Consider the following 25,248-nt stretch of genomic DNA (forward strand, 5'->3'; position numbering starts at 1 on the left):
TGATTTTATGGTAAGAATACTAAAAAGGAACTTTAAGACAATCCAAGAACATAAGACCTTTGAAATTGATTTCTTTCCCACTAGAAAGACATTTAAAACTGAAGGTTATTGGTACTAGGCGTAATGACATGTTCTCCATTATGGCCCCTCAATCTTGGAATCTCTTACCTCAATACATCAGAGATTTAAAAGATCTTACCGTATTCAAAAAAACTCTAAAAACATTTTTTTTTTAAAGATGCCTATGATTCTTAAGATTATATCTCTTTCTCATCTTTCCGGCATGTTTCTGTCTCCCTTCCACTTGTTTCTCCCATTGTTGTAATTCTTTTGTCCCTGTTCAAACATTATAATTTCTCCCCTATCTATCCTCACGTTTCTTGTATGTTTTTTGTCCTAAACTAATATTTTCTTATCATGTATGTATTCTTGTATGTTAATTTTTTTTTTTTTTAAAGTATAACAAAAGTTAATTTATATATTGCCACCCATGTTTTAATTATATGTTTAATTGTATTGTACATCGCCTAGTAATTTAAAATAGGCGATTCATTAAGTATAAATAAACTTGAAACTTGAAACTTTGGTCACCTCTCTGTCTCCTGCGTCTAGGAACTCTATGAGTGTCGGGGAGAAGCGCAAAGCATTCAGCTAAAAACTGCTATCGTGGTTTTGTAAAAGGGGAGGTTAATGATGTCTGACGAAGGGCTTCTTTTACGCGCTAGCCGCTACCGCCTCCTTTTGAGCAGGCGGTAGATTTCCCGCTAGCGTGCGCTAATCCGGTTCGTGCGTTAAAGACGCCAGCGCACCTTTGTAAAAGGAGCCCTAATCGAACATGTCAAGCCATACCTCCATAAATGAGTTAGTCTGTAAGGTGCCTTTGTCAATTTCAGGCCAGTTTCTCTTTGGAGAGAAGATTCCACTGAACGAAGCTTGTGAAGAACACGCCAAACAGCTTCAGTTCGAAAGTGCGTATCAGTCCAAGTGGGAAGAGAGCCTTGCCAAAGACGACGACGATGACATCCAGTTCTACAACCTGGTAGACTGTCTGGGAGCCAACAGGTTTTTAGAAGAGTGAGTTCTTTTTCTGGTGCTCAGTAGGCCCTAAGAAGCCTGGGGGTAAATTTCAAGACCAAGACAAATGACCCTCCCAGTTATATTCTTCTTACGTCTTCTCCGTAAGTCCTTGATTCTGATATGAGGCGACATGAATTAAAGTCAGTGACTTGAGATGTGCCAGCAGCATGCCTGCTGTGCTTTGTGATGTATACCATGGAGTTTATTTCAAGAGAATGTGTACTGTGTCAACATATAAGTCAGTTCAAGCATTAAGAACATAAGAATTGACGTACTGGGACAGACCGAAGGTCAATCAAGCCCAGGACCCTGTTTCCAACAGTGGCCAACCCAGGTCCCAAGCACCTAGACTTTATGCTGCTTATCCTAGGAATAAGCAGTGGATTTCCCCAAGCCATCTCAATAATGGCCTATGGACTTCTCTTTTAGGAAATGATCCAAACCTTTTTTTAAACCCTGCTAAGCTAACTGATTTCACCACATTCTCCGGCAATGGATTCCTACAAAAAAGTGGTAAAATAGTTTAAGAAGATAGTTGTACTATCAGTAGTGGTGCTCATTGGTTCAAACCTCAGTGGTGGTGAAAAAGGATTTTACAGCTCTGATACAGTGAGAAGCGAAGAATTTCCCCGCTCATTTCATTGTCAGTATCTCATTTTCTGTTGCATATACAGTACAGTTGTTAATTGTTCATCAGCTGCTTTCTGCATCTAATTTATCTTTACATAGTAGTGCAGCAGAGTCTTTTTAGGGGACCACTTGCTCCCCATCTTGCTCTTTTTTTCTACATTTGGCATTTGACCTGTTGTTGCTTGTCCAAAATTATTAATTGGGATCCCTGGCAACAAATTAAACCTAATCGTTGTCTTCTAGACATAGCCTAGACATAACTTTAAAAGCCTCATTACCTCAATGTCACTCCATTCCTTACCGTTTATTTTAATTTTTCCATTTTTAATTATTTCTATCAACAGAATCAAAATAATTTCTAACATTTTAAAATAGACACGTGCGAGACAGCAAAGCACCCCTTACACTCTGCCTCCTCTATAACCACAATAACAAATTACGGTTATTGAAATTACCTCCCATCCAGGCCTAGTTCTTTCTTTCTGAGTTAATCCTACAACCTACATAAGAATATAAGAATAGCCTTACTGGGTCAGCCCAATAGCCAATCCTCACGGTGGCCAATCCAGCTCCCTAGAATCTGGCCAAAACCCAAAGAGTAGCAACATTCCATACAGGATCCCAAGGAATAGCAAGATTCCAGAATCCCAAAGAGTAGCAGCATTCCATACAGAATCCCAAGGAATAGCAAGATTCCAGAATCCCAAAGAGTAGCAGCATTCCATACAGAATCCCAAGGAATAGCAAGATTCCGGAATCCCAAAGAGTAGCAGCATTCCATACAGAATCCCAAGGAATAGCAAGATTCCGGAATCCCAAAGAGTAGCAACATTCCATACAGAATCCCAAGGAATAGCAAGATTCCAGAATCCCAAGGAGTAACAAGATTCTAGAATCCCAAAGAGGAGCAACTTTCCATACAGAATCCAAAGGAATAGCAAGATTCCAGAATCCCAGAGTGTAACAAGATTCCAGAATCCCAAAGATTAGCAACATTCCATACAGAAACCCAAGGAATAGCAAGAATCCGGAATCCCAAAGAGTAGCAACATTCCATACAGAAACCCAAGGAATAGCAAGATTCCGGAATCCCAAAGAGTAACAAGATTTTAGAATCTCAAAGAGTAGCAACATTCCATTCTACCGATCCAGGGCAAGCAGTTGCTTCCCCCATGTCCTTCTCAATAACAGACTATGGACTTTTCCTCCAGGAACTTGTCCCAATCTTTCTTGAAACCAGCTACGCTATCTGCTATCCTCTCTGGTTTAGATCTTCCCAGCCATGGTTTCCCTGTTTCAATTCAATACACTTGCCCTCTCTTTTAGAAAGGTGCGTTAAGCTTTTTAGCACGTGCTAAACACTAATGCATGCATGTTATCCTATGGACGTGTTAGCGGTTAGTGCACGCATCGATTTAGCGTGCGCTAAATCCCGCGCTAAAACACTTAGCGCGCCTTTGTAAAAGAGGGCCTTGATTTTCTCTGTATGTTTGTCTGATTTGCTCCAAGGACCAGGGTCTGTTTATTTTGTGTAAAGAATTGTGAATGTCTGGAATTACTACAGCTGCTACTAGCACTAATTAGCAATGCAGATCAGACCAAGTACCTGCGTCCGGGTTTACTGCCATTTCTTGCATGCTTAAGGGGGACTGTGGAAGGAAAGAAAAGAAAGCGCTTGTTTTCTCCGTTCCTTTTATCAAGGCGTACTAAAGATTAGCATGCGCTTAATGGTAAGGTGCGCTTAGAATATAATGGATGCCTTTGGATTTAGCGTGCACTAAATCAGTTAGCGTGCCTTAATAAAATGACCCCTCTATTTGCTAAGTTTAACATTAATTCATAGTTTCAAAAAAGGGCACAACGATAGGATGTCAACTAAGGACATAAGAATTGCCGCTACTAGGTCAGACCAGTGATCCATCGTGCCCAGACCAGCACCCCCAACTGAGACTAGCCCTACCTGCGCACGTTCTGGTTCAGCAGGAACTTGTCTAACTTTGTCTTGAATCCCTGAAGGGTGTTTTCCCCTATGACAGACTCCGGAAGAACGTTCCAGATTTCCACCACTCTCTGGGTGAAGAAGAACTTCCTTACGTTCGTACGGAATCTATCCCCTTTCAACTTTAGAGAGCGCCCTCTCGTTCTCCCTACCTATTTCAATAATAAATCACAATAGCTATAGCAAGAGTGCTAAAGCATGTGGATCCCCTTTCCCCATCCCCTCCCCCCCCCCCACCGGTTCTTCTAGCGCAGCGGAAGCACAGCAGTGGTGTATGCAGATCTGGGTGGAAAGGTTCCATCTCTTTCTTTGTTTTTCAGTGAAAATCACATCAAAAAGCTTTGGAAGCAATTGCAAAAGGATGAGCCTCATTTGCTTCCCAACTTCGAAGAGCTGCTGGCCAGGATTTTTTCCCAGCTCCACGAGGCGAACAGTGAGAAGACGGAGATGGAGAACGCACTGAAAAAGTTTGTATATGCATATTTCCCTTACAGCGTTGCCCCTGTAGATTAGCTGAACTGGTCTGGAGTGAAATCCATTAACTAGCAAGAGCCAATGAGCCACTGGACAGCCCGAGCCCTCATTTATAGAAGGCAAAAGGTTTGCCGTCTTTGTACTTTCTTGGCTGACGTGTGTTCGATTCACCTGATGGTTCTGCCTTCCATCCATGTACAGTTCACCAATTAAAACAGCTGACAATGGGGGTTCATTCATTTGGCTGTACTCCGCCCTGGGGAGGAATTTCTCCAAAAAAGGCAGCAAATAAATAATACTTTTAAGAAATAAATACAGGATTCAGTTTTTATGTCAGAGTTGCCTCAAGGGATTCCAAACTTTCTCACCTGTACTGTAAGGGCCGGATTCAGTAAACGGCACTCAAAAATTAGAACTGGAGAAAATTGTCACGCAACACTATTCTTTTCGGTCGCTCAAGGCTGTGTACCTTTTATAGAATAGCTCCGACTCCTATGCCCAATTTGGGGCATATCCCCTGTACGTGGACATTTTTGGAATCTTCCCTTGCTCCTCCCATGACAATGGGATTTGGGCACCCAGGCCTAGATGCACTAAAGTCAGTGATCATCTAATGATTGTCGCTAAACCATTTTTGGCTGGTTTCGCGACAATTACATTTGCATACCCGATGCAGGAAACAGCTCACCGCGTGGTTTTCTGCACGATCACTCATTCTCTGATCCAGCCATGCAAATAAGGTCATTAATATTGAAATGCCATGTAAACTAGCCGAGCGATTGATGTTCTAACATCGCTTTGCAATGCACAAAAAAAGCGAACGCTTATAGTGGTCTGAAAAAAGCGACTGGTCAAGACCAGTCAGTCGCTTAAGTGTCTTACCGTTAGTTCAGCCCTGAAATTAATATAATATTTATAACTGACACTGGGGTCCCCCCTCAGACCAGCAAAAATCAGCAGGAGGGATGCCCACTCTCTCCTGGAAACAGAGGCACCCCTCCTGCCTCTGACCCATCCCCTAACCTCCTCTCTTCCCCCCCCAAAAAGGCAGGAGGGATGCCCACTCCCTCCTGCCACCAGATGCTCCCTCAAACCTCCCCTCCCCCCGTACCTTTGTGAGAAGTTGAGAGCAGGAGAGATGCTCGGTCCCTCCTGCTCTGAGGTCTGTCAGTCCAAACTGGCAGACCTTCCCCTCCCTGGAGGGGCCTAAGTCTCTGATTGGTTCAAATGCCTAAGGCCCCTCCCAAGGTGTCTGAGCCAATCAGGCCTTAGGATCCTCCCTCTGTATCCCGGGAAGTCTTTGAGGATCATGATGCTGTCCTGAACTCTTTCCCACACCTAGAATCCCTAGCCTGGGGTCTCTGTGAGATACAGGAAGACCCTATTCCCTGTATTTCCTCATATCCATGTAGCGCTCCTCTCCTATTTCATTTCCAAGGCGTTTTTTTTTTCTTTTCTTTTTATTGAATAATATGTCTTGTAAGATAAAATGGATTCAGAGAATTGACCACTATGTCCAAACATGCTTCTTGAACCCTATCTAGATACTTGCTTTGCAGAAGAATGATAACCCTAACTCGGTTCATAGACAGTAACGCGGAAGACAAAGGCGCGCGCTGACAACTGAGCGCAAGACGGAGGCGCGCGCCGAAGAAAAAGACTGTTTTTAGGGGCTGCGATGGGGGTTTTTGTTGGGGATTCCCCCCCCCCCCCACTTTACTTAATACAGATCACGGCGGCGTTGTGGGGGGTTTGGGGAGTTGTAATCCCCCACATTTTAGTGAAAATGTAACTTTTTCTCTAAAAACAGGGAAAAAGTGAAGTTTTCAGTAAAATGTGGGGGGTTACAACCCCCCAAACCCCCCACAACGCCCCCCACAATGCGGCGCAATCTGTATAAAGTAAAGTGGGGGAGTCCCCCCCACACCCCCCGTCGTAGCCCCTAAAAACAGTCTTTTTCTTTGGTGCGCGCCTCCGCGCTGCGCTCAGTTGTCTGCTCGCGCCTTTGTCCTGGTGCGCTTTTGACCTGACACCCCCTAACTCTTTCCCTTCTGCTCCATATTTTGCACTGCCCTCATTATGAGCTGTGCAACTATGGCAATTCTTATAAGCTATGCACATTTCTCTGGCATTTAGGCATTAGCTTAACCTATGAGCACATATTTCACCTGTTATGCTAGAATTCACTAAAGGAAAGGCGTTTGTATTCCTTTATAGAAGGAGCTTTTAACAGGTGCCCTCTATTTCTAGGGCTTGATTACCTTCTGGGAACCCCCTTCCTTAAGGCCACGTTCCAGTCTTCAGCCCGGTCCTCGGGTGTTTGTTTCATGGCTCTGTAGCATTCCGATTGCCATAAACGAGGGAACGGTTTAAAAACAGAGTTCAAAGTAGGCCATAGACATACATTATTTTCACTGAAGCAGTGCTTGCCAAATTTAGCAGGGACATCCAAACCCGAGATCCCCCCCCAGCTCTACTTTGCTGTCCCTGCTACTGCTTCCAGCCCTCATATAGCCTCGGTTGCAATGCTGTCACGGTCCCTCCTCTCCCATGGAGGCCTAATTGTAGCCCAGACACAATGGGAAGTGTAGGCTGATGATGTGAGGTTTTCCCCCTATCATAGTCTCGATCCCATTTGGGAAGGGTTGGACTGAGGGAAAGTTTAGGAAATCAAGCCATACGTTTCTTAAATGAAATCTGCATATCCGAGTGAAGAGGCCTAAGCTCCAGCCAAGTTATAAAGTAGATATGGGGGTGAAAATCCATCCGTTTATAGTTATTTTGCAAAGAAATTTGTGGAACTGGATTCATAGATTCCCTTCAAATAAAGGTAAGGACAAAGAGGTCTCTTTTAACATCGTTTAAAAGTGGTGGGGGGAAGATCCTGCCAGAAATTTTTAACTTTCAACCTAGAAACTTTCATGCATCTCTCATAAGTGTCAGGATCACAATCGCCAATCAGATGATTTCATCAAATGAGCTGTCTAGACACTTTTCATGTCTAGCCCATCCTAAATGAATCTCAATTAGAGTAGGATGGTTCTCGGAGAGACAGAAATAGTTTAAGTAGATGTGGAGGTGGAAAGTCTGAAGACAGTGACGGTGATCCTTTGTTCTTCGTGCAGGAAAATAGCAACATATGATGAGGAAATGCAGAATCTGTATGAGGAGATGGAGCAGCAGATCAGGAAGGAAAAGGAGCAATTTCTTCTCCAGGTGAGGGTGACGGAGTTGAGGATGGTATTGCAGTTTATTTACCATGAAACGTAAATCTAAAAGGGCAAAGGTTATGCAAAAAGTGTCGGACGCAAAAGTCTGGAGGTACTAACGACTTACAGATTTTCCATCAATTTTCCGAGGGTGGACGTCAGACACACAAATCACCATCTTCCGTTTGTGGCACTACTTTTAATGTGAAACCTTAAATACGTTTCACGGGAAATCCATAATTAAGCGTGAACATTCACCCCAGTATATGCAACACACTTACACACCCATATCTTGGGCAATTTCCAAAAGTGTCATGTCTGTTTTGTGCATGGAAATACCTTTAATATAATATACACTTGAATACTTCATTACAATATCATAATTTATCAAAAATAAGTACATTACCCTGCTAGCACCAAGACCCAAATCACCACATCATTCCATGTACCAGACCACCTGGGATGCACTGGGAGTGGCCTAAAACTCTGATTGGCCAGATATCTAAAGCCACTCTCGTGGAAGGGGACTTAGGCATCTGGCCAATCAGAGTCTTAAGCCCCTCCCAGTGCATCCCAGAATGCACTGAGAAAGAGGCCTAAGACTCCGGTTGGCCCAGGTGCCTTATGCCTACTCCCTCCTGCCGCTGGCCCCATCATCCCCTGAACCCCACCAAACACTCCCCAACATGCCCCCTGACACTCCCTTTCTCCACCCTGACATGAAAAAATAAGACAACCCCTGAAAATAAGTCCTAATGTGCCTTTTGGAGCAAAAATTAATATAAGACCTGGTCTTATTTTCGGGGGAAAACGGTATATAAAAATTGAAAGGGACCAATGACATTTTGGCACATAAAACTTATGGCAATGTAATTGGTTGAGCCTTGAGTGGTGTCGCTGAGGCCCTGTGAAGATATTGATCCATACTGAAAGTTTGTGCAAGAGATATCAATTAATGGGAAGCACATTCCACCATTTGGCCACCTGTTATGGGAATGATGCAATTAACGTTATTTTGCAGGGTGCCCGTTTAGAATTAGGAAATTGAAGTTCCAAATAATGTCTGGGAAAATACCCACAATTTCTATCTGAAAGGACAATCAGATTGTGTCTTTTTCGCTGGCTGTAGTCAGCCATGGAAATGAGCATGCGTCTTTTGGCTTACACTGACACCTTTTACCAAATGAACTACTTCTCTCTTTGTTTCTGCGGCAGGACACCGAAAAGTTCCAGTCACGCAGCCAGGATCTAGAGCAGAAACTCCTGTCAAAAGAACAGGAACTGGAGCATCTGGTCCAGAAGCAGAAAACGGTACTTCCACACGGCGTCCTTCAAACGACCTTGATTAGTTTGAGTGCTCCATTTACGGCGCTCTCTTTTCACCAGATTTTCTGTCTTTTTCTTTCATGATGCAGCGCGACCGATGTTTATCTGCAAAGCACTTGTTGTTCCCGAGTGAAAAACAAAATCTCTTTGAAGTAGAGCAGCTCTGAACATAATGATCGGCCCTGCACTTATTTCAAATATATCAGAGCCAAGCATGCCAGGCTTTCAGTTTGTACCTTTTAAGTGCAGCTCTTATGTTAGCCGCTAGATTGAATCCTGGTCTTTCAAGACCGAAACACAAAAGGCAACAACAACGCGAGGGACTGCGTTTCCCAAATAGACTAATGATGGAAAATTACTCCATTCATTACTCATTTCTATGTAGGCCGCTTCGTCATTTGTTGAGTTAGAGGATATTTATTTCATTAGTTGATTAATATTCTGTTCCCCTCCCCCCTGAAATCTTTGTGTCTATTGGGAGAGTAATAAAAACCCCTTTTTTCTGGTAAAGTAACATTTTACGCACAGAAACTAAGGACTCCTTTTACGAAGGTGCGATAGGGCCTTAACACGGGCTAAAATGCTGCACACGCTAGCTGATACCGCCTCCTCTTGAGCAGGCGGTAGTATTTCGGCTAGCGTAAGCTAAAAACACTAGCGTACCTCTGTAAAAGGAGCCCTAAGACTTTTCTTTCCTCAGGTAAAAACACCCAAGTTGTTCAGCCATGTGGATGCTTTTACCTCAGCCTAAAAAGACAGAGCTCGGAACAATGAGCACCCTGATTAGATTTTACAGAATTCAATGCATTGTTTCCGATGCAAATCGTCTCCGCCCCACCTCTCCTTCCCTGATCCCGCCACGCCCCATCATCCCTTCCTTTCCCTTCCCTTCCTCCTCGTGACCCTGTTGGCTCTCCCTCAGACATGCGCGGCACCCGGAAGTGACGTCAGCAGAAGAGCCGACGGGGTCACGAGGAGCTTGTTATTGATGGCCGCGAACAACAGCTTCAACTCGAGGTATGGGGATGGGAGGAGGGGTGCGCGTACAGAGGGGAGGAAAGGAGGAGGGGGTGCCGATGTCCCCACCAAAATGACGCCCGGGGCGGACCGCCCCCTCGCCCCCCCTTCTTACGCCTCTGCCAAATCATGGGGAATTTGATTAGCGTAGCCAGCCTTGCAGATCAGCAGTTGCCCTCAGTCCAAGACGAGCACGCAGGCAAAGGAGCCAGGGAAGGGGTGGTCCTCCTCTCTGCCCTCCCATTCTTTCCCTAATGTTCACAGCGCAAGCAGACGACACTTCCTGGACCTGTGACTAGGAAATGACATCACAGAATGAGCCAACGCTCACGTGAGTAGAAGGTTGGAATTGCTGCTCAAAGGGGCGCGTTTGTGCGGCAGGAGGGGGGCAGGGAAAGAGAAGATGGGGGAGGGGCGTCTCTCAGCCTCGCTATGCCAATGGCTGTGAGTGCCTGAGCACCCCTAATTTGGGGCAAATTCCTTGATTGTCTCCAGGCTTGGGTTAATTTCCATCGGGTTTAGCACCCTCAGTCAGTCTGAAAAGTTGTCTCCTGGGCCTGCAGGGTCCTCAATGTTCAGCTTCCAGCCATTCGTGGAAAAGTTTTCTCATTCTGTGCCTGAGGAAGGATGTCTGAGGGACTGCAGAGAAACCCCTTAGGGCAGCGGTCTCCAACTCAAACCCTTTGCAGGGCCACATTGTGGATTTGTCGGTACTTGGAGGGCCACAGAACAAATAGTTAATGTCTTATTAAAGAAATGCCAATAAAACTCGTTATAGTTTATAAATCTTTCCTTAATTGTTTCTGATCATTTCAGCCATACACAGTGCAACATGCAGAAAGTGACGTTTAGATAGCTTTTCACTATTTTGAGGCAAATACTGAGGGCCTCAAAATAGTACCTGGTGGGCTGCGAGTTTGAGACCACTGCCTTAGGGGATAGGTTACGATGCATTATTTGATTCTTAACCCCAGTTACTAGTAACTAGGTCTCATTGCTAGAATTGGACCTGTGGTAAAACAACAAATCTTAACGAAGAGTGGTATATAAATTCTAATAAACATCTTAATAGCAGCCCATGGGGAACCAGAGCTAAGATTGTGACATCATAATGCCTCATTCTACCAATAAGAGCCAACCTCATCAGTGATGTCTCAATGGCTTCATTGTCCTAGACTTGGCTCACTTTTATTACAGAGAGCAGTGACTTCAATTTTTAAAGACTTTTTTTTTTAATAAAGGGGGGGGGATGTTATCAGTGTGGGCCACCATTAAGACAGGTTTTTTTACCGTTAACTCCAGTTATTAGTAACTAGATCTCATTGCATAAAATGCCAAGACTTAGGTCTGTCCACGAAGGTCCATCAAGCCCAGTGGTAAGAGAACACACTTTAATGGTAGCCTATGTTTTGGTCTTTAATGCAACAAATTGCTATTGCTATTAAAAATTACATATCTGTAAATCAATTGGCCACTACAATAACAATAATAACCATTTATTTTCTTATATACCGCCCCACCAGCAGTTCTGGGCGGTTCACAACAGTGAAACTGAACATTTCAGTTAGTAATACAATTCTGAAAAAAAAACACCTACTACATCGTTAAAAACATCATCAGATAAAAATTCAGTTAAAATATAAAACATAATAAAAAGTACATTTGAAATGCAGAACCTAAAAATAACACATCTTAAAGTCTCAACAATAATTTCGTAAATGTAGGATAAGAATTGGCTTGAACAGTCAACGGAATCATCCAGGAGTCCATCTTCCCTGCCTGATATTCCAATGTCCTGTCTGAAAAAGTATCGTAACGGCAGGGCCCTTGGGGTAGGGAAGAGGAACAGACCTGAATTTCTGGTACATTTTAATGAAGTGAACAATTTCAAATAAGAAGGTAATAAACCAAAAAGAGCCTTATAACAGATACACCCAAATTTAAAAAGCACTCTGGCCTCAAAAGGCAGCCAATGTAATCGAGCATAAAAAGGACTAACATGGTCGTAATTTTTGAGACCAAAAAATCAAACGAACTGACTGCAGATAAATATGATATAAGTGGGATGCATTCTGGGAAGTTTGAGGTGTCTTCTAGACTGCTCAACAGTGGGCTGAATTCGGAGAAAGTGACCGAATCCTCTTAACGCTTGCAGGAGCCCAGTGTTCCCAGCAGACACCAGCGTGCCAAGCCCGTTGGGGCACCTTGACAATGTGACTTCTCAAAAGCCCAAGACAAGTTTCTGGGTTCAAGAAAGAGGTGTGGCTGCCTCAAGGGTTTACGTAGATGCTCGGAAATGAAGGTTTTACAAACCAGCTGGAAGTGAGCGGTGCAGAGTTCTGCTTGCAGGTCCAGTCCCGTAGAGTGACTCGGCTGCCCTGAGGGCCAAATCCGAGACGAGCCAATCGTTTTCATGCTTGTGGCCCCCTCCTCTTTCTCTTTTGCCAGGTGGAGAAACAGTGTCTGGAGCTCAGCAACGACAAACAGGAGACAAGAGTAGAGAATGAGAAACTGAAAATGCGAAACAAGGAGATGAGAAGGGAGCTGGACAGAACCTCCCAGGAGCTGCTGACCGCCCAGCAGCAACTCCGCGTGCTTCAGGAAGAGGCATCTCAGCTGCATGAGGCCAGGGAGATGTGAGTACTCGCTGGGTACCAAGTTCAGAGCTTTCTGAATGACCCATCTACCAACTTGACATAGTGTGCAGTTAGATTTCAAAAGGAGGCTAAAGCTCTATGTTTGTGCCAATCGGTGCTTCTGATGGCAAGTGCTGTTCACTGGCAAACCCGAAGGCCCCCAGCTCAATCTCCACTTCAGGTCTATCATTGCTTAAGTTGACTGGTTTGCACTAAAATCCGAACCCACGGCCCTGCCCCCAGGTCCAGCCAGTTCCGCCGAAGTCACGCCCCAGCCCCGCCCCCCCCCTCAACCTGTTCACCTGTCGGGAGGACATCTGCGCACGTCAAACGCAGCTGCGTGACTTCACCGCATTGCACCCGATCATGCGCAGATGCCGTCCCGACAGTCGCTGCTAGCTGGAAGCTTTTCAAAACCCGGACAAAGGGCTGGGTTTTGAAAAGCCTTCTGGACCCCTGGCCATGTCCGGACGTCGGGTGACCCTAGGTTTGGAGATGATGCGGGGCATTTTCATCTTTGTTTTCCATTCCTTTCCTGATAATTCTTAACATTCTATTTGCTTTCTTAGCTGCCGCTGCCGCACACTGAGCTAAGGGTTTCAACATATCCTCAATCATGACACCTAGATCCTTTTCCTGGGTGAACATAAGAACATAAGAAATGCCTCTGCTGGGTCAGACCCGAGGTCCATCGTGCCCAGCAGTCCGCTCACGCGGTGGCCCAACAGGTCCAGGACCTGTGCAGTAATCTTCTATCTATACCCCTCTATCCCCTTTTCCAGTAGGAATTTGTCCAATCCTTTCTTGAACCCCAGTACTGTACTCTGCCCTATTACGTCCTCTGGAAGCGCATTCCAGGTGTCCACCACACGTTGGGTAAAGAAGAACTTCCTAGCATAGTGAGGTTCAACACTCCAAACACCCCATGGTGACTCCTAACATAGAACACATGCATCCCTTTGCACTTGCTCATATTAAACGTCTTCTGCCATTTTGGCGTCCAGTCTCCCAGTCTCATAAGGTCCTCTTACATTTTTTTCACAATCTAATCTAATCAAATGCTTGGCTTTATATACCGAGACTTCAATCCAGGAAAGCTCGTCTCGGTTTACAGTAGTTAGTTTAGGCCAATAAGGACTGAAGAGAAAGAAAAAAAAACCCAAAAAACGAGAGGAAATTAATTACCAAAGTGCTTAGTGAACAGAATAGTTTTCAAAGACTTACAAAAAAAAAAAAAAGGAAGAGAGACAGAACTTCTTAAAAAGAGTGGAAGATTGTTCCAAAGTTGAGGAAACTTGAAGGTCAAAGAATGGCCAAAAATCTTGGTTCCTTTGATACTTTGTGTCATCAGCAAATTTAATTCTCTCACTAATTATTCCCAACTCTAGATCATTGATAAAAATATGAACAAGCAGCGGTCCCAGCACAGACCCCTGGGAAACCCCACCATTTACCGTGAAAACAATCCACAGTCACCCTACGCCAAGGGACCCAATTATTCAACACCCCTGGTATACATTGACTTATTCACCACTCTAGAAACATAGAAACATAGAAATAGACGGCAGATAAGGGCCACGGCCCATCCAGTCTGCCCACCCTAATGTCCCTCCCCTACCTTTGCCCTGTGAATAGATCCCATGTGCCGATCCCATTTGGCCTTAAAATCAGGCACGCTGCTGGCCTCAATCACCTGCACTGGAAGACTATTCCATCGATCAACCACCCTTTCAGTGAAAAAGAATTTTCTGGTGTCACCTCGTAGTTTCCCGCCCCTGATTTTCCATGGATGCCCTCTTGTTGTCGTGGGGCCCCTGAAAAAGAAGATATCTTCCTCCGTCTCGATGCGGCCCATAAGATACTTGAACGTCTCGATCGTGTCCCCCCTCTCCCTGCGCTCCTCGAGCGAGTAAAGCTGCAATTTGTCAAGCCTTTCTTCGTATGGGAGATCCTTGAGTCCCGAGACCATCCGGGTGGCCATTCTCTGCACTGACTCCAGCCTCAGTACATCCTTTCGACAATGCGGCCTCCAGAATTGCACACTCTAAAGGGAATTAAATTTGTGTGAAGAATACTTCTAGCTCCAAGGATATCACAAGAAAGGGAGGAGAGAGCCTCGGACTCATTAGCTCAAAAACCTCCCCCTCCTAATGATTTTCTACTCATTCTTTTGAATTAATTTTATAATATTTAATAATAAATAGTTTTAAATAATTTTCAATTAATTATAATTCATTCTACATTTTTTACATTTTACATTTTTAAATACGTTTTTGTATTCAAACTCCTCAGAGCTAAACCCTGCCAAGCATGGGGGGGGCCTAACAACTATTATCGGGAGTGACCATAAAATCACTTCCCGCTAGTGGTGAATAAGTGAATATATACCATGGGGTGTTTGGAGTGTTGAACCCCACTATTTACCCTTCCCCATTGAGAATATTAACCATTTAAACCTAGCCAACTACCATTGGAACCATTGGAACCAACTACCACCAGATCTGCCCACAGACATAAACTATCCTTCCCCTCTCTACACGGCATCCTCCACGCAGGTAAACTGGGCAGATCCCTCCTCTCCAAAATCACCGGCCTCTGGAACGACCTCACTGTCCCGCTGCGGAACCTGGACTCCCTCCAACTATTCCGAAAACAACTGAAAACCTGGCTCTTCTCTAGCATATAATAATCTCTTCTCCGGATTACATCCCCTCTTTTTATGCTCTGTAAACTCTTTCTCTTCTCTCTTCCCATATTTTTTTAAACTCTGTAAACCGTGTCGAGCTCCACTTCAGTGGAGAAGATGCGGTATATAAGCCTAAGGCTTAGTTTAGTTTAGTCAGACCAATGGTTCATCCAGCCCAGTCTCCCGTCTTCACAGAAGCCAATCCAAGTCACAAGTACCTGGAAAAAAAACTCCAAATAGTAGCAGCATCCCATGCTACCGGTCGGGGCAAGCAGTGCCTTCCCCCATGTCTGTCTCAACAGCAAACTATGGACTTTTCCTCCAGGAACTTAACTATCTACATTAACCGCTCTTACCACATTCTCTGGCAACCGATACCACATTCCTCCTATCGGTTTTAAAAATATTACTCTGTAACTTCATGGAGTGTCCCCTAGTCCTTGCAAAACAATCGTTCCACTTGTACCTGTTCTCCACCACTCAAGATTTTGTCAACTTCAATGCACAATCTGAAAATGAAGCACTATTCTTCCAAGAAGTTAAAATTTGCTGAATCGCTAAACCCATTAATTCGTCAAATAACTTAGCACCTGTTTCATTTAACATGGCAGCCAAGGCCGCAGAACAACCAGTCTCTCAGTTAGTGGAACATGAAATTTAAAAATAGCGAAAACTCTTTCCCATACTGATTTCCACAACAATTGTACGAAAGAACAGGCAAATAACATCTGTTGAAAGGTCCCGAACGCCAGGCGACAGGACCAACAAATACCTGATCCCCCCCCCCCCCATGACAACCTTGACAAGCAAAGAATTTGTTTAATCTCTCCACTATAGCCTTGTCTTCCCTGAGAGCTCCTTTAATCCCTTGGTCATGTAGCAGTCTCTTCCCAGCTTCTTGCTTTTAATATACCCCAAAAAGCTTTGCTTCCAGCGCAATCTTTTTTTCAAGGTCTCTCTTCGCCTTCCACTATCCTTTTCCCCCTTAACACATGGAATTTCTACCCATAGGGATTCTAAGGTATGTTTCTGCTCCTGTAGACTCCTTAACATATAATGCTATGCCTCCACTGATTCGATCCACCCTATCACTACGATATAACTTGAACCCCGGTACGACAGTGCCCATTGGTTATCTTCCTTCCACCAGGTTTCAGAGATGCCTTTTCATTTAGTGCAATATATTCTAACTCTCCCATCTTGTTTCTTGGGCTTCTGGCATTTGCATGCAAAAATTTCAAGTAGTCTTTGTCCTGTCTAGTTACAGATTGCTCAGCATTTGTCTTCATCCAGCTGCCTTTCAACTAGTATTTGCTGGTGTCCGTACTTGTGATGCCCTCGCACGCAGCTTTGAACCTGCCGCGACTTTCCAGGCTCAGTTAAATGAGGACTGCCGTGTAATCGGGGGTTTAGCGTTTCCTGACTCACTCATTTCTGCTCTTATGAGATGGTTCCTGCACTTCAGGAAAGTGGAGATGGTTATTAACCTCTGGAAACCATAGGACGCCGCTCAGGAGCTGAAAAATTCTCCACTGTGATGCTCGCTCACATTTCAGCAGTAGTTATGTGCTCAGGATACCCCTTCTTGACGGGAAGCTTTAAAGACGTTACTTTTGGTTTTCAGCTATTACTATTACTACTTCCTATTATTAATCCCCAAATGCATTCTTTGCAACTAAAATTCAATGCAAAGAAATGCAGAGTAATGCATTTGGGGATTAATAATAGGAAGGAACCGTATATGCTGAGAGGAGAGAAGCTGATATGCACGGACGGGGAGAGGGACCTTGGGGTGATAGTGTCCGAAGATCTAAAGGTGAAAAAACAGTGTGACAAGGCAGTGGCTGCTGCCAGAAGGATGCTGGGCTGTATAAAGAGAGGCGTAGTCAGTAGAAGGAAGAAGGTGTTGATGCCCCTGTACAGGTCATTGGTGAGGCCCCACTTGGAGTATTGTGTTCAGTTTTGGAGACCGTATCTGGCGAAAGACGTAAGAAGACTTGAGGCGGTCCAGAGGAGGGCGACGAAAATGATAGGAGGCTTGCGCCAGAAGACGTATGAGGAGAGACTGGAAGCCCTGAATATGTATACCCTAGAGGAAAGGAGAGACAGGGGAGATATGATTCAGACGTTCAAATACTTGAAGGGTATTAACGTAGAACAAAATCTTTTCCAGAGAAAGGAAAATGGTAAAACCAGAGGACATAATTTGAGGTTGAGGGGTGGTAGATTCAGGGGCAATGTTAGGAAATTCTACTTTACGGAGAGGGTGGTGGATGCCTGGAATGCGCTCCCGAGAGAGGTGGTGGAGAGTAAAACTGTGACTGAGTTCAAAGAAGCGTGAGATGAACACAGAAGATTTAGAATCAGAAAATAAGATTAAATATTGAACTAGGCCAGTTACTGGGCAGACTTGCACGGTCTGTGTCTGTGTATGGCCGTTTGGTGGAGGATGGGCAGGGGAGGGCTTCAATGGCTGGGAGGGTGTAGATGGGCTGGAGTAAGTCTTAACAGAGATTTTGACAGTTGGAACCCAAACACAGTACCGGGTAAAGCTTTGGATTCTTGCCCAGAAATAGCTAAGAAGAAAAAAAAAAAATTTTTAAATTGAATCAGGTTGGGCAGACTGGATGGACCATTCGGGTCTTTATCTGCCGTCATCTACTATGTTACTATGTAATTATCGCTTGTATAGCGCTGAAGGGCATAAGCAACATTAATAGACAGTCCCTGCTCAGAAGAGCTTACACTCGAACTTGGAGTTAACTTAATTATTATAACCCCGTCTTTACAGACGGAGACCCCGATGTTCTAAACTTGCCGTGCCTTTAACGATCGACGCTAAACCAGTTCCAACCAGTTTAACCTCAAAGTCTTTTAGCTTCTTTTGCATATAGCATCCTTCAATAATACTATGTTAATCCGGGCGATGCCCAGACATTGCCTGGAGATGCATAAAATGAAATACAGACCTTTAATGCTCCCAAATTACCGGCAGATCTGGAGGTGCCGGTAGTGTGTTAAAAATACATCTCAGGCGAATGTGATAAAGGCGCGTCTCCGATTGCAACAGAGGTAAAGATACATTTATCAAACTTGATGCGGGGGTGCCATATACCTGTGTGTTAAAAAACACATTTCACACCTGTGTCTTAAAGGCGCATCTATTGCACGTTCGTTAAAAGCATATACTGGCAGGTCCGGCATATATGTACTGCAGAAGCCTTTGCATGGTTTGATGTTAGTTCTCTGCCCTCTAGCTAGCGACGCTTATGACACATGCTTCTGACGTGCACCCATGATGCACTACAATAAGGCATACATAAGAACATAAGAATTGCTGCTACTGGGGCACACGAGACGGCCTTCAGGTCAAAGACCAGCACCCTAACTGAGACCAGCCCTACCTGTGTACGTTCTGGTTCGGCAGGAACTTGTCCAACTTTGTCTTGCATCCCTGGAGGGTGTTTTCCCCTATTTGAATCCCTGGAGGGTGTTTTCCCCTATAACAGCCTCCGGAAGAGCGTTCCGGTTTTCTACCACTCTCTGGGTGAAGAAGAACTTACGTGCGTACGGAATCCGTCCCCTTTCATTTGCGGGCGGAGTTTTTTTGCAGCATCGCTTGTCTTTTTGAAATCGGAAAATGTACCGGCGCTACAATGACCCACCGTATTTTAAGAGTAAGTTTAAAACATCAGGATTATCATCAGTGGATTGAATGTTTTCAGGACCCTGCGGTGAACCTGCCTTATAGCATGAAACATTGTCTATGTTTCCCCCCCCCCCTACTGTTTGAGCATCATCGGCTTTCTCTTTCCTGCTGTACCAAATTTTAAATTCTGACCCACCATTATTTTTTTATCTGATCTCTTTACTTCTCTCTCGGCCTCTGCATTCGTCTCAGGCAAACCTTCTCACAGACTCCCCTTCTCTTTCCCTAGGGTTACCAGAGGTCTGGATTTCCCCGGCTTTTCAAAACCCGGAAATTTGTAAATAAATAAACCAAACATAGAGACCCTCTTACAATGCGTATAAAGTGGGGCTCTTGGCACGCAGCATCGGCTAATTCTGGTATTGTTTGCTTCAGCTTTTGTAAAAGGGCGTTGTTTATAATGAAAGTAAACAGAATATGATTACTTCAGATTTTAATGGATTAAATAAATGCAGTAGGGATTACAAGCAGGCTAATTGGGGAGGTGAAATTGTAATTATATGAACAATGATAATTTTTAGAATTTTAGTCCACCTTTCCAAATAATTTCGGTTGCAGAAATCGCAAATAAGGTGTATTAAGGTGGAGTATTGCGTTCAGTTCTGGTCTCCTTATCTCAAGAAAGATATAGTGGCACTAGAAAAGGTTCAAAGAAGAGCGACCAAAATGGTAATGGGGATGGAACTCCTCTCGTATGAGGAAAGACTAAAAGAATTAGGGCTCTTCAGCTTGGAAAAGAGACGGCTGAGGGGAGATAGGACTGAAATCTACAAAATCCTGAGTGGAGTAGAACGGGTACAAGTGGATCGATTTTTCACTCCGTCAAAAATTACAAAGACTAGGGGACACTCGATGAAGTTACAGGGAAATACTTTTAAAACCAATAGGAGGAAATTTTTTTTCACTCAGAGAATAGTTAAGCTCTGGAATGCGTTGCCAGAGGATGTGGTAAGAGCAGATAGCGTAGCTGGTTTTAAGAAAGGTTTGGACAAGTTCCTGGAGAAAAAGTCCATAGTCTGTTATTGAGACAGACATGGGGAAGCCACTGCTTGCCCTGGACTGGAAGCATGGAATGTTGCCACTCTTTGGGATTCTAGAATCTTGTTACTCTTTGGGATTCCGGAATCTTGCTATTCCTTGGGATTCTGTATGGAACGTTGCTACTCTTTGGGATTCTGGAATCTTGCTATTCCTTGGGATTCTGTATGGAATGTTGCTACTCTTTGGGATTCCGGAATCTTGCTATTCCTTGGGATTCTGTATGGAGTATTGCTACTCTTTGGGATTCCAGAATCTTGCTATTCCTTGGGATTCTGTATGGAATGTTGCTACTCTTTGGGATTCTGGAATCTTGCTATTCCTTGGAATTCTGTATGGAATGTTGCTACTCTTTGGGATGTTGGAATCTTGCTATTCCTTGGGTTTCTGTATGGAATGTTGCTACTCTTTGGGATTCCGGAATCTTGCTATTCCTTGGGTTTCTGTATGGAATGTTGCTACTCTTTGGGATTCTAGAATCTTGTTACTCTTTGGGATTCCGGAATCTTGCTATTTCTTGGGTTTCTGTGTGGAATGTTGCTACTCTTTGGGATTCCGGAATCTTGCTATTCCTTGGGTTTCTGTGTGGAATGTTGCTACTCTTTGGATTTTTGCCAGGTGCTGGTGACCTGGATGGGCTACTGGGCTTGATGGACCATTGGTCTGACCCAGTAAAGCGATTCTTATGTTCTTATGGGTTGCAGAAGTTACTCTGGTCACCCACTCCAGGTTCAGTGGACAATTTAAACACTTCTAGAACTCAACAGCCACCTAAAAACATTTTACAGCCACATGCTCATTTTTTTTTTTCCAAATCATTTTTATTGAGTAATCTTCAATATAAAAAGCCCTGAAAAAGTAGCCTCTTCGCAGCCCAGTGAATGACAAAAGGTTTTTCTCTAGCTCTCGCTCATTCGCTCTGATTCCCTGTTTAGTCTTTTCATTTCCTCTTAGCCTAAAGTAAGTCGGTCCATTTTAAGGATCATTTTGCTTTGACATCCCATTCGGGGACTGCAACAGGGGAACCATGTGAAATGGCAAAGCACCAGACTCAGCCGGCAAGAAGGCGGCATTAGGCAAAGCTGTATTAAAAGGGAAAATGAAAGTCCAATTACTCATCGAGTGCCCTTCCTGGAATGGATTCTTTGATCTCATTGCCATAGTAGAAATGCTCGAAGGGTCTCTGTGACCTAAAAAATAATCCCAGAGCCTCTTTCAAGATCTTCTAGTAAATAGTTGCAGTTAATTAGTAGAATTATGAAAAGAGATGGTTGTAACTTCTGGTAGCTAAATGCATGTTACTCTACATCTCATTCTGAATTTAATGAGAGGGAACAGTTTGACCTGGGTTAGTTATTCACGTTCCGTTATCAAACAAGTTTGATTCAAAATGATGTACTCGATGCAATAATCCAAATTCATTTTTAATATATCACTACATCAACAAAATATCAGTGCTTCTTTCACATGTTGCTATTTGGTGATGAAATTCTGTTTTAAACTCTGCTACTATTTGGGGTTTTGTCTGGGGTTTTGGGTTTGTGACCTGCGTTGGTCATTGCGGAAACAGGATACTGGGCTTGGTGGACCTTCGGTCTGTTCCAGTAAGGCAATTCTTATGTGAGCCAATGAAGCCATTGTGACATCACTGCTGAGGTTGGCTCTTAGGCATTGGTGGAATGAGGCATTATGACATCACAATCTCAGCTCTGGAATGTTGCTACTCTTTGGGTTTCTGTCTGGTACTTGGGACCTGGGTTGGCCACTTTGGAAACAGGATACTGGGCTTGATGGACCTTCAGCCTGTCCCAGTACATCAGTTTTTATGTGAGCCAAGTATAGGACAATCGAACCATTGTGACATCACTGATGAGGTTGGCTCTTAGGCATTGGTGGATTGAGGCATTTTGACATCACAATCTTAGCTGGAATGGGGGGTAAAATTCTAAGAGGTCATAAATGACTTCTTCTTGGAGCAACTGGTCTAGGAACTGACAAGAGGGGGAGCTATTTTATATTTAGTCCTTAGTGGAATGCAGGGCTTAGTATGGGAGGTAACTATGTTGGGTCTGCTGGGAAACAATGATCATAATGTGATCAAATTTGAGCTGATATCCCGAGTGACATCACTAATGAAATCTACTGTAGTGGCATTTAATTAATGATAGAATGGTTAAAAAGAAACTAAAAGGATTTGTGGCAAAGGTTAGGACTGTAAAGCAGGCGTAGATGTTATTTTAAAATACCATTGTGGAAGCCCAGACCAGATGTATTCCACGTATTAACAAAGGTGGAAAGAAGAGAAAATGAGAGCCAGCATGATTAATAGGTAACGTGAAAGAGGCTATTAGAGCCAAAAAAACATCCTATAAATAATGAAAAAGGATTCAAATGAAGCAAATAAGACACATAAGCTCTGGCAAGTTAGATGCATAGCATTGATAAAGAAAGCTAAAAAAAAAGAATATGAAGAGAAACTTGCTAAAGAGAAAAATATTCACAGTAACAATTTTTTAAGGTACTTCAGAAGCAGAAAACTTGTGAGGGAATCCGTGGGACAGTTGGATGATCAAGGAGGAAAAGGGGCACTCAGGGTGGATAAGCCATAGCGGAGAAACTAAATGAATTCTTTGCTTTGGTCTTTACAGAAGAAGATGTAAGAGATATACCTGAATTGGAAATGGTTTTCAAGCATGACGATGCGGAGGAACTGAAAGAAATATCGGTGAACCAGGAAGACATACAAATTGACAAGTTAAAGAGTGATAAATCACCTGGACTGGATGGTATACATCCTAGGGTACCGAAAGAACTCAAACATGAGATTGCTGATCTGCTGTTAGTGCTAAAATCATCTCTAGTACCTGAAGATTGGAGGGTGGCCAATGTTACACCAATTTTTAAAAACGGGCTCCAGGGCAGATCTTGGAAATTACAGACCGGTAAGCCTGACTTCAGTGCTGGGCAAAATTGTGGAAACTATTATAAAAAAATAAATAAATTGTGGAACGCATAGACATACATGATTTAATGGGAGAGAGTCAGCATGGGTTCAACTGAGGGAGGTCTTGCCTCACCAATTTACTTGATTTCTTTGAAAGTATGAATAAACATATAGATTAAGGTGAGCCAGTTGATGTAGTGTATTTAGATGTTCAGAAAGCTTTGGACAAAGTTACTCATAAGAGACTCCTGAGAAGTTAGAGTCATGGAAAGTGCTCTGTGGACAGAGGGAAGCTGTAAATACACTTGGGTGCCACAGAGGGGCAGTATAACACAAATGTACAGCATAAGAGCTCCCTGGCTGGTATCACATTATGCCACTAACTATACATGAGAATAGCACAGTGTGCTTCATAATAATCAGGTGGGTTCATGAGACCTAATGGGCATCTCAGTGATTAATCCAAAGAAATATTTTTTTGCATTGGATTTTTAAAAAACATCACCACATTTAAATAATAAAGGGTAAAGAGCTCCCCTGGGTGACATATGCAAGCAAGGAAGGGGGGGAGGGGTTGTCAGCAATATCCCAGCAGTGGTCAAATGGAGACATCTGAAGGCACCCTTGGGGGCATCAGTCATGAGGCTCAGCAACAACTTCTCCAGTCAGCTTCGGAGCAGAAATTTCCTCCTCTTCCTGTGGCAGGAGTTTCCTAACGACATAGTAACATAGTAGATGATGGCAGATAAAGACCCGAATGGTCCATCCAGTCTGCCCAACCTGATTCAATTTAAATTTTTTAATTTTTTCTTCTTAGCTATTTCTGGGCAAGAATCCAAAGCTTTACCCGGCACTGTGCTTGGGTTCCAACTGCCGAAATCTCTGTTAAGACTTACTCCAGCCCATCTACACCCTCCCAGCCATTGAAGCCCTCCCCAGCCCATCCTCCACCAAACGGCCATATACAGACACAGACCGTGCAAGTCTGCCCAGTACTGGCTTTAGTTCAATATTTAATATTATTTTCTGATTCTAAATCCTCTGTGTTCATCCCACGCTTCTTTGAACTCAGTCACAGTTTTACTCTCCACCACCTCTCTCAGGAGCGGATTCCAGGCATCCACTACCCTCTCCGTAAAGTAGAATTTCCTAACATTGCCCCTGAATCTACCACCCCTCAACCTCAAATTATGTCCTCTGATTTTACCATTTTCCTTTCTCTGGAAAAGATTTTGTTCTACGTTAATACCCTTCAAGTATTTGAACGTCTGAATCATATCTCCCCTGTCTCTCCTTTCCTCTAGGGTATACATATTCAGGGCTTCCAGTCTCTCCTCATACGTCTTCTGGCGCAAGCCTCCTATCATTTTTGTCACCCTCCTCTGGACCGCTTCAAGTCTTCTTACGTCTTTCGCCAGATACGGTCTCCAAAACTGAACACAATACTCCAAGTGGGGCCTTACCAATGACTTGTACAGGGGCATCAACACCTTCTTCCTTCTACTGGCTATGCCTCTCTTTATATAGCCCAGCATCCACTGCCTTGTCACACTGTTTTTTCGCCTTTAGATCTTCGGACACTATCACCCCAAGGTCCCTCTCCCCGTCCGTGCATATCAGCTTCTCTCCTCCTAGCATATATGGTTCCTTCCGATTATTAATCCCCAAATGCATTACTCTGCATTTCTTTGCACTGAATTTTAGTTGCCAGGCATTAGACCATTCCTCTAACTTTTGCAGATCCTTTTTCATATTTTCCACTCCCTCTTCGGTGTCTACTCTGTTACAAATCTTGGTATCATCTGCAAAAGGGCAAACTTTTCCTTCTAACCCTTCAGCAATGTCACTCACAAACATATTGAACAGGATCGGCCCCAGCACCGAACCCTGAGAGACTCCACTACTCACCTTTCCTTCCTCCGAGCGACTTCCATTAACCACCACCCTCTGGCGTCTGTACGACAGCCAGTTTCTAACCCAGTTCACCACTTTGGGTCCTAACTTCAGCCCTTCAAGTTTGTTCAACAGTCTCCTATGAGGAACTGTATCAAAGGCTTTGCTGAAATCCAAGTAAATTACATCTAGCATATGTCCTCGATCCAGCTCTCTGGTCACCCAATCAAATAATTCAATCAGGTTCGTTTGGCACGATTTACCTCTTGTGTAGCCATGTGGCCTCGGATCCTGTAACCCATTAGATTCAAGGAAGTACACTATCCTTTCTTTCAGCAACACCACACTCCCTGAATATGGAAAGGAAGATATAGTGATTTCCTCATAACTGAAATGTGTCTCTTATGGGCAGTGTAGGAAACAATTGTAAAAGCTTATTACACTGTAATTTTGGAAAATTGTTCCCCTCCCTGAGTATGTGCATCTTGATATTGCTCTTAATATAAACTAGTGTCATATAAATCGGGTCTTTTCATGCAGTTTCTACCTCTGGTGTGAGATTCATTTATAGTTGCGAAGGAAGCTATCACAGTGGAAACCACATTTTTAG

The 25,248-nt window shown here is 43.8% G+C and overlaps 1 protein-coding gene across 1 annotated transcript in view; it reads left to right on the plus strand.

Annotated features, from left to right (window-relative positions):
* Window positions 1-25,248, plus strand: part of CRACR2A (calcium release activated channel regulator 2A) — a 76,366-nt gene that overhangs the window by 28,949 nt on the left and 22,169 nt on the right. Inside the window, exons 6-10 of the mRNA XM_033950985.1 lie at window positions 894-1,074; window positions 4,027-4,173; window positions 7,306-7,396; window positions 8,605-8,700; window positions 12,181-12,368. Coding sequence (XP_033806876.1) covers window positions 894-1,074; window positions 4,027-4,173; window positions 7,306-7,396; window positions 8,605-8,700; window positions 12,181-12,368 — 703 coding nt within the window. The remainder of the gene's footprint in view (window positions 1-893; window positions 1,075-4,026; window positions 4,174-7,305; window positions 7,397-8,604; window positions 8,701-12,180; window positions 12,369-25,248) is intronic.

Source organism: Geotrypetes seraphini, chromosome 7 (assembly GCF_902459505.1).
Source record: "Geotrypetes seraphini chromosome 7, aGeoSer1.1, whole genome shotgun sequence".
Classification (NCBI taxonomy): Eukaryota; Metazoa; Chordata; class Amphibia; order Gymnophiona; family Dermophiidae; genus Geotrypetes; species Geotrypetes seraphini.